This window comes from Pipistrellus hanaki (assembly GCF_964339955.1).
Source record: "Pipistrellus hanaki genome assembly, chromosome: X".
In the NCBI taxonomy this organism is placed as follows: domain Eukaryota; kingdom Metazoa; phylum Chordata; class Mammalia; order Chiroptera; family Vespertilionidae; genus Pipistrellus; species Pipistrellus hanaki.
The window spans coordinates 5,991,019-6,001,558 of record NC_140524.1 but is presented as its reverse complement, the minus strand read 5'-3'; the positions used below and the strand labels follow the sequence as shown (position 1 = coordinate 6,001,558).

Genomic DNA, 10,540 nt, shown 5'->3' with positions numbered 1-10,540 from the left:
ATTTCATTTTGCCATTATTCATAATAATTACAAACACAGGTTCCATTTTTTATTATCTTAATAGCTCTTTCAAACCAAATGTAAGCTGAAAGCATATTTAAAATGTAATCTGTATGATTACTCACAGGTTTGTATGAAAGAGAATATGTTTGAGAATAAATTAGGTTAGAAAATGGATGATAATGTTTAGGGGGGGAAATGACAGAGCTTCTGTGTTTAACATCCCTATATTTGGATCTTAAAGGATAACCTAAGTGAATGATATTTCGCATATATTGACATACTAATGTAGCATATTCCTTCTTCTGACACTTTGAACATCCCTTCTTCTCCATCTGTCCCTACCTCTATTCAGTACAGGACACTCTGAGAGCCTCAGCAGCTTAAGAGAAAAGAAAAGGCAGTGTATATACTGTAACCTATGACTGAGCCTTCTTACATCTTCATTATTGGTTTCCCACCCAAATGCTGCTCTTGTTTGATCCTGGTTAGCCTCCAGGATGACAGTATTGGGGTGCCATGGGTTAGGGCTCTAATCATCCATAATAGTTCTCTCTATGTCATGTAGAGGATTTGGTATGGGATTTTCCAGGCCCAGATGACAGTTTTTTTCCTTCTAGGCTGAAAAACTTAGGTGTTTTTGTTTGTTTACTTGTTTGTTTGTTTGTTTGTTTGTTTTTAATCTTAGGAATATATATTATTGTACAAGGAGTATAAATAAACATTTTCTTTCTTCACTTATTATTCCATAGACATAAGCCAGACACAGGAGCTCCAACTTAAATATCACAAGTTCCCCTTGACAAAAGGGTGATAAAAGAAAAACAAGTCCTATATTGTGGATTTTAGCTCATCATCATTGACAAAGACTCCCTCCTCAACCAAAATTAATGTTTTAATAAACGTTACATGTATTTAAGATCTAAAATATGATGATTTGATATAATCAGGCTCCTCTGAAACCTCTTTTCAACTAGGCCTCAATCTTGGCCTATAAAAATTTCAACTTTCAGCACAAAGAATTTCACCCACTCCATACATAATGAGACTTAAACAAACACTAGCATAGAAAAATAAGTTAATATGTGAAAACTAATACTGTTTTGTTCATACGGACTGGCGGTAATTCTGTATGTGAAAAATAGAGACCAAACTGGTAACTAATAGGATTTGATTGTTCTGGAAGTCCAGCAAGAAGAGGAAAGAGAAAGGAGGTTTCAAGGTGTTGTGAGATGGACCAAATGTGAAAGAATTATATGTACCTTCCTAGAAAGAATAAAACAAGGTTGTCATACAGCAAACAGACTGAGGTAGTTTTGATTTGAAGGGGTACTGAGTTTGCCAGCCTGCTACACCATTACTACGGTTGCTATGGTTTCAGGCATTGTGACCTAACAAAGTATGGTGTCATACCCCAGGGTCATAAGCAGCACAGAAAAGCCTTGGCCCACCAGTCTTGTCCAACATCTGACGGGGGTGGCAGCCAGCTGTGGGTGCCCAAGAACTTGGCACTGCCCAGATCCATCTAAAGGGGCATATCTCCCTTCTCGGTGGCACACTTTCAGCAAAAAGAAGAAAAACAACTTCATTATCAAGGTAATGAGTTTATAAATTTCTTTTTCTTAACAGTTCCTTAGAATCTGTACAGGAGGGACCTCTATGCCTCCCTCTCTTTCTAGGCTAGTGATCTCTAGCTCTGGAAAAAGGAAACTACCCCTTTTTAGGGTGTCTGAAGCCTTTTTCTAAGTCTTTGGGAGAGCCTTAAAAGATGTTCATGTGAGGCAGGAGTGGGAGTGGGAGTAAAGGGTATGGATGTAGTGTTATTATGTGAAATGATAGCTGGGTATAAGAGAGAGAGAAAGAAGGTGAGAGCAAGAGAGAGAAGCTGGGGGAGAGAGAGAGAGAGAGAGAGAGAGAGAGAGAGAGAGAGAGAGAGAGAGAAGATGGGTATGAGAGAAGGGGGGAGGGTTCGAGGGAGAAGCTGGGTATGAGAGACAGCGAAAGAAGGGTAGATATTAAAAAGGGAGAAGTTGGGTATGAGAGAGAGAGGGAGGGAGGGAGAGAGAGAAAAAGAGAGAGAGAGAGAGAGAGAGAGAGAGAGAGAGAGAGAGAGAGAGAAGAACCTAGGTATAGGGGAGGAGGGGAGGGGAGAGAGATAAACTACGAATTATGCTAAAATGATCCTGATGATTTCAATGTCCTTTCCCCCACTGCTCGCCCCAACAGTTTCTAGCTTAAGCCAATATGAAACACAGATGGGTTTCAGGGTTCTCTTTTCTAAACTGAGCCAGTTCCTAAAAACCATATATAAACTTCTCAGATTAATTTTCTTTGTCTTTTCAGATGTGTGATCCTATTGACTGGCTACACAGCTCCAGGGGTGTCTGCAAAGTCGATCTCTATAGCCCAACAGAACGAAAAGAACAGGAACGCAAAGTGGTGAGATACAAAATTACTCCTACCAAAGTGTGGAAAGGATTAGCATATGGATACAGATATACTGGAACCCAGGCTAGATTAATAGTGATAGTGTTGTTTTCAAGCTCAATAAAGTCCGTGGGGGACCAGAATGCTTATACATTGCAAAGGGACAAATCAAGGGAAAGGCAAAATGAAGAGCCATGAAGGAGCTAGGGAGGGAGGGCTAGGGAGACCATTAGGAGAGGGAGGAGTAGTGGTTGCTTAGTTACCAGCCTCTATTACCTAATCTCTGAAGTCATAATAACACCTCGCCACCATAAGTTGTACTGAAGTGGGACTCCCTGAGGGCAAAATACTTCATGCTGCTTCCCAAACTTTGAGTTATTTTTGTAGTATTTCACTTTTATCATGCTCACGTACCACTCATACTATTATTTAATATGTGTTTCTACAACGTTTTTAAAATTGACTTACATTTAAAAATTACCATCACCCTAAACAATGGTATGCAATGGTATCCAGGTTTGATGTTCTAGTGTGTGCTTTTCCTTCTAAACAATAAAAAAATACACTTATTAAACACAGAAGGGTTTAACCATGTACCACTTAGAGTTTTCTATAGCCTCAATAGTAAAAATAACACGTTTGTGGAACACTAGTATAGTTGAAAGTGCTCTAAGCTGGAAGCTAGGGGAATTGAGATCTAATATAAGTTCCATCTTTGTGTTTGTGTCCATTGGGCAAGCCACCTCTCTTTTTACTTTTCTCAATGAATGTTGATATTTGGGGCCTCTCTGACAGGTAAGTTTTCTCATCTAGGAAATATCATGACAAGATTCTGTCTGCCTAATAACAATGAGTATTTACCATGTACAAATACTCTCCTAAAAGCTTTCTTTACATGCACTATCTCAATCAATCCTCACAAGAACCCTATATGGTAGGTGCTTTATCATCTCAAAGAGAAACTACAGTCTTTTCTCTAGCATTTTTCTAAATGCATCCTCTTAATTTGATGCAGATATGTTTTGTTGATGTGGCCACCCTGAATGTGGAAGATAAAAGTTCCAAGGTAGGTATTCTCTGCTCCCCTCAAAGCTGAAATGGATAGGAAACTTCTGAAAGGATTGTCAGTGATGACATAATAAAGGGGAAAGGCTGTGGCTGTGGGTGAAAAGGTGGAGGCGATTCAGGTGAGAAGCCATCATTGTGAGCACAGGATCTCTGGTTGAGAATTTACTGTCACTCTTGATACCAAATTTCATTTTAGAAAGCAGTTACATTGCTGGTAGGGATGGAAGAACTAAAGCATGGAAGATAGCATGTCAAAACAGTGAAAAAAATGTCCAAAAGGTCGGTAATTAATGAAATGTGGTTCCTGAGATTGATTGCTTTGTGAATTCCTCTGGGGAAGGGTATCATTCTTCCAAGACTAGTTAGCACTACAAGTCTACTTCTCCTCCTTCAGAAGTTAAAAAGATGTGTCATTCATATTTTGAAGTGGCAGCAGGCAGAGAGGGCAGCCTGGAAAAGTTTCAAAAAGCAACTATTCATAAGAATCGCCTCCCTTCATTCAATAGGATGCTGGTGGTTCCAGTTCAGGAGGTGATTTAACCCTGGAGCAGCTGGAAGATAAAGAAATTATTGTTATCAAGGATGTTGAGAAGAAAGACCAGTCCAAGGTATGCTTAGCCTCTGACTCTGCACTTTCTAATTCCCAGAGCGCAGTGCTTAGTCTGAAGACTCTGGTTCAGAGATGGTAAGATAAATATTGTCACACACACACACACACATAAATTTGACTATCATGACATTCTAGAGAACACAGGCTGAAGTTCAGAGTCACGGTAAGTTCACTGTCCAGGTATCTAAACATGGCATGCTCAGAATGCCCTTTTCTGATTTAGGCATCTACTTAAAACAGAATCTTGCTATCCTTATCCTAACAAAGATATGGGTTTATTAGAAAGATCCTTTGCTTTTTTTGTTGCCATGTAATGGGCTTATGTGACCCACATTGCCCAGCGTCCAACAAAAAAACAACAACAAGGATATATGGAGCAGAGAGACTCCAGAACAACCAAGAACTGTAGTTACCTGATCCTAGGAACATATGGAGCAGAGAAACTCCATGACGACCAAGAACTGCAATTGTCTGGTTACCAGGGATACCCAGAATATATGGAGCAGAGAGACTCCATGACAACCAAAACTGTAGTTGTCTGGTTCCCAAGGATACCCAAGGATATATTAAACAGAGAAACTCCATAACAACCAAGAACTGTAGTTGCCTAGTCCCCAACCCTATTGTCTAAGAGATTACTCAGGCTGTTAGGTAGCATATAGTTAGTAGCAATTAGACTTGCACATCACTGTCACATACAGAATCTTCTTGTTTTTTATATAATTACCCTAAATTCTGTCTGTTAGGCTCCTGGTTTGAGGTGGGCATTAGAGCTCATAACAAGTCACCTTCATAGTCCTACAAGCCCAGAGTGCTGATACTGAAAACAAGATATTTGTTTTAGCTCAAAGGAGTCAAATATTTCCTGTTCTATGTCCCTATGCTCATGTTATAATCAGAAACAACATTTCTGACCCCAGACACATTTGGAGTGGTAAGACTGGCCCTTAAGGAAGAAAAAAAAGCATTTAAATTATTCTTTAAAGGGTTTGGGGTTCAGTTGGGAAGGCTCTATTTTGGAGTCTTAAAAAAGGAATAAATTATATCTAATGTTTATTTTTAAAAGTACAGCCCAAAATGCAGATCTCCTTGATTGTAACCTAAGCCTATTTTCAAAATGTTCAACTTATCATGACCTCTTATTTCTAGGAATTCAGTGAAAAGAGAGGAGATGAAGCAATGGAAGGGGCAAAGAGGGCAATGGTACTTAGCACTGAGTAGATGTATACAATACATATACACATAAATTTACACAAAGTGGCACAAAGAAACACATATTTATATATACATTTATAGCCCTAGATGGTTCAGTTCAGCCTTTAGAGCGCCAGCCCACAGACTGAAGGGTCTCGGGTTCGATTTTGGTCAAGGGCAAATGCCTTGGTTGCAGGCTTGATCCCCGGCCCTAGGTCAAGGTTCATGTGGGAGGCAACTAATTTATGTGTCTCTCTCACATTGATGTTTCTTTCTGTCTCTCCTCTTTCTTCCACTCTCTCTAAAAATCAATGGAAAAATATATTTGGGTGAGGATTAACAACAACAACAACTATATATGTCTATACACACACACACACACACACATAGATATATATATGTGTGTGTGTGTATACACATTTATATACATCAACAACAAAATCTTTGTACAAGCAATGGCACACATGTGATAATGGTAAACACATACAAGCATTATTCCAGCAAACATATAAACATCCATATTCACATCCATGCACACAATGTTAACACACACAGCCTTGATCAAAACACAGTGACCATACAGATTCAGGTATAAGCATAAACTCTTATACATGTAGGGCAAAAGTAGGTTTACAGTAGTAAGTACACATAATAGTTTATTCTTGATTTATTATTTATTAATTATTGTATTATTTTCCATATGAACAACTATAAACCTACTTTTGCCCCACCTATAAATATACCTCATGTTGATACAAATACATGCCAACTTAAAGTGACACATATTCACTAACACACATTTGTATGCATTGATACACACATTGACACAACAATAACATCCCTACTCATATATTTATACACATACTCCAATATTCTGACACACATTCTCAATCATTGGCATCCTATCTAAATAAAGAGGGAATACGCTAATTGACCCTCACGCAGTCACAAAGATGGCAGTGCCCACAGCCAATAAGAAGGGAATATGCTAATTGACTGCCACACCCTCAAAGATGGTAGTGCCCACAGCCTCAAGATGGCAGCACCCAATCCCCTCAGCCCCGTTGGGGCGGCAGGTACTTGGCAAGGCTGGGCCCACCCCCAGGTGGGCCCAGCCACTCCACACGCCTGGCTTCGGAATCCCCCAGTCCCTTCAGCCACCTAGCCACCCAGGGTCACCCAGGGCTCAGGTAACCAGAGCCATCCAAGGCGTGAACTGCCAGCAGTGGCAGCAGTGGAGGTGTGATGGCACATCACCTTCCCCTGATCACCAGGTCGTTGAGGGCTCCCAGACTGTAAGAGGGGGCAGGCTGGGCTGAGGGAGCTCCACTCCAGTGCATGAATTTTCATGTACCAGGCCTCAATAGTATATAAATATAACATAAACTGTACCTAAATTATTGATATACACAGTCATTATATCATCACCTATTAACACATGCATATTTTAACACATTTATTAATGTACACATTAATGTATTCATGAGTATATATGTTAATATGTGAATTTATGCTTTAACATAAAATATATTTATAGATTCATTATACATGCCATTGGATTTATATCATAAATATATATGCAGATCACTCAAATTGACACTTGCACATTTACATATTCAGAGACACACTGAAATACACACATTTTTACATTTACAATATATGCACACTAATATGCACATGTCGGCCCCTATAGCAGACATATAGAATAGGTATTGATGTCAACACATTATTACACGTGCTTACATATAGTCAGTCATAAAGGTGCACTAAAATGCACACATGAACACACACATACTGATACATTTCCACACACTAACAACACAGTTTGACATATTCTCACATCTTAGATGTTTACACATGAATTGCTATATTGTTATTCATACACACATGTAGACACATTTTTACATATATTGAGATAAACACAACATGCTCAGGTGAAATTGACAAACATATTGATAGCATTTGCATATAGTTAAGTGTACAAACGTATACACTCTGAGCTTTTGTTGGTAGCACTTGTGCTTGGATGTGTGTTAATGGATATAATTGTATACTTTGTTTCCCACATCCCCAATATGTGTGGTTTAGAAAGACATATTTTCAAAATAAAATAAGAAGGGGGGGTGGAGAAGTACTCTCCCCAAATTCTTAGGTGTTCTTCTTTTTTTAGACGGAAGGATCTATATGCCTATTCAAACAAGCTCCCTCTGATCCTATAAGTGTTCTAAACTGGCTTCTCAATGATCTCCAGAAGTATGCCTTGGGTTTCCAACATGCACTAAGCCCCTCAGCTTCTAGCTGTAAACATAAAATAGGAGACTCAGACAATGACTATCACAGATACCCCCATGAAAACTGCTACAGCGTTTATGCCGATCAACTGAACGTCGATTATATGGCCAACAGACCTCAAAACCTACGTCTAGAAATGGCTGCAGCCAAAAATACCAACAATAACCAGAGTCCTTCCAGCCCACCAGCAAAATCTCCTAGCACTCAGAGGGCAGTAATGTCTCCTGAGGGAGAATGTTCAATGGATGACCTTTCCTTCTATGTCAACCGACTATCTAATCTGGTAGTCCAAATGGCCCATAAGGAAATCAAAGAGAAGTTGGAAAATGGAGGCAAATGCTTTCATCATTCAATCTATCCAACCTCTGGGGACAAAGGGAAAAACAGCCCTCGTAGTGCTGTGAGCAAGATTGCTTCTGAAATGGTCCATGATGCTGTGGAAATGACCTCTGCAGAAATGCGGGGCACTGGAGAAGAGTGTAGGGAAGGTGGTCGGAAAACGTTTCTATATAGTGAATTATCCAACAAGAACAAAGGGGGTGACAAACAGCTATGCCAAAAAGACAGCAAAGAATTTGCAGATTCCATCAGTAAAGGGCTCATGGTTTATGCAAATCAAGTGGCATCTGACATGATGCTTTCTATTATGAAGACCTTGAAAGTGCATACCTCTGGGAAGCCAATTCCTGCCTGTGTTGTCCTGAAGAAGGTATTGTTAAAACACACCAAAGAAATTGTGTCCGATTTGATTGACTCCTGCTTGAAGAACCTGCATAATATCACTGGAGTCCTGATGACTGACTCTGACTTTGTCTCAGCTGTCAAGAGGAATCTGTTCAACCATGGAAGACAAAATGCTACAGATATCATGGAGGCCATGCTGAAGCGCCTGGTTAGTGCTCTGCTTGGAGAGAAGAAGGACTCTAAATCGCAGAGTCTGTTGTATGCATCTTTGAAAGCTGGGTCCCATGATCTCAAAAACAAGAACCAAGGTAAGAACCAAAGTCTTGAATTCTCAACCATGAAAGCTGAGATGAAGGGGAAGGACAAATGCAAAAATAAACCAGATCAATGCAAGTCATTGACCAGCGCTGAAAGAGTCGGTGAACACATCCTCAAGGAGAGCCTGAACATATGGAACCAAAATAAAGGAAGCCAAGGCAAGATGACTACCAAAGCATGCACCAGTAGGGAAGAAAAAAGAGAAAAGATCAGCTCTTCCACAGATTCGCTGGCAAAGGACTTGATTGTCTCTGCCCTTAAGCTTATTCAGTACCACCTAACCCAGCAGGCCAAGGGCAAAGATTCAGTTGAAGATGACTGTCCTTCAACAACAAGCTATATGACTCAGAGTGCCCAATACGAAAAAAATGCATCTGGCCAAAGTGCCAAGGCTCTTTCAATGAAACATCTAGAGTCACGAGGAGCTGCTGGGCCATCTAACTGTCTAAAGGAGGCTCAACACGTAGACTGCCAGAAGTTGGATGTGTCAAACATTGTTCTATCGCTGATTCAGAAACTACTCAGTGAGAACACCTTCAACTGTGATGAGCTATCGGAAGGTGAGAACAAACCTACTGACCTCAGGGCGAACAAAGCAACTTCCATGTCCAAGAGAGGGGAAGAACAATGCCAGGAAAGTCCAGATCTTGACTTCACTGGGATGAAGCAAATGAACCGGCAATTCATTGATCAACTGGTAGAATCTGTGATGAAGTTGTGCCTTATCATGGCTAAGTATAGCAACAACGGGGAAGCCCTTGCTGAGTTGGAAGAACAAGCAGCCATATCAAACAACTCTCATTACCAGTCTGGTGGCCCCAGATGTAGTCATGATGTTCCAATGAACTATGAAGAATTTCCTGGGCCCGAGGTCATCGTCAATAATCAGTGCTCAACAAGTAGCTTGCAGAAGCAACTCCAAGCTGTCCTGCAGTGGATTGCAGCCTCCCAATTTAATGTACCTATGCTCTATTTCATGGGAGATGATGATGGACAACTGGAGAAGGTAAGCAATGACAAAGCACAAGAAGAAAGAGGGTTGGGATGGGGAGGGGCATGGAGGCAACATTGTACTTAGAGTTCAAGAACAGTCCAATTTTTTTCAAGTCTGCTCTTCACCATTTGCTTTATGAATTACTTTCACTTCATAACAAGACACAAAAGTGTGAGCCATTAAATCAGGCTCTAACACCTCATGGTCTGCACATTTCATCCAAGAGAAGAGTAAGATTACCTTTGTTTTATCAATGATCCTTTAAACAAAGTATTTGGTAAAACATTGAGGAGCAATTTTAAGTCTTATGTTTTGAAGTTGAAGGCCCTCAAAACACTGCAGAAAGTTTGTTTTTTTCATTTTGATGTATGCCATTAGAGGAGGGTCAAGGAAAAAAGAGGAAAGCCAGTCCTGAATATGTGGCAGCTTTTATTCTAATCTTAGAATTGTGAGTGGAAAGGTGGGTGAAGGGGTTATTTCACTTTATCCATCTGGGTCTCTTTTCCAAAAACATATGACTCATACTATCTCTGCTCTTTTCACAGCTACCTGAAGTTTCAGCTAAGGCAGCAGAGAAAGGCTATAGTGTAGGAGATCTCCTTCAAGAAGTCATGAAGTTTGCAAAGGAACGACAACTGGATGAAGCTGTGGGCAACATGACTAGAAAACAACTGCTGGACTGGCTGCTCACTAACCTGTGAGCTAACAACGCCTTCAACATCACTCTAGTTACTCCCCTCCCTCCGCCCAGCAGCATTCTATGCCAGCTGGGCACCCATCCATTAGGCCGTTGAACAACATACTTCATGATTGTACTTCCCAATACATCTGAGCAGTTGGACTGTCCAAGTATAAAGTGTGCAATAAGCTAGGTAACAGCAGCAATAAAAAATTTAAAAAAAAATGTGTGTGTGATCATTTTCCTGATCAGATATATCTTAGGCAAAAGAGGG

At 40.3% G+C, this 10,540-nt stretch overlaps 1 protein-coding gene across 1 annotated transcript; it reads left to right on the top strand.

The window, feature by feature from the left end:
- Positions 1 to 2,343: 2,343 nt before the first annotated feature.
- On the top strand, positions 2,344 to 10,288 carry AKAP4 (A-kinase anchoring protein 4; the record flags this gene model as incomplete). Its single annotated transcript, XM_084869927.1, has 5 exons — positions 2,344 to 2,439; positions 3,443 to 3,493; positions 4,002 to 4,103; positions 7,470 to 9,599; positions 10,133 to 10,288. 5 exons carry the CDS (start codon positions 2,344 to 2,346, stop codon positions 10,286 to 10,288), a joined length of 2,535 nt encoding a protein of 844 aa, XP_084726053.1.
- Between the last annotated feature and the right edge of the window lie 252 nt (positions 10,289 to 10,540).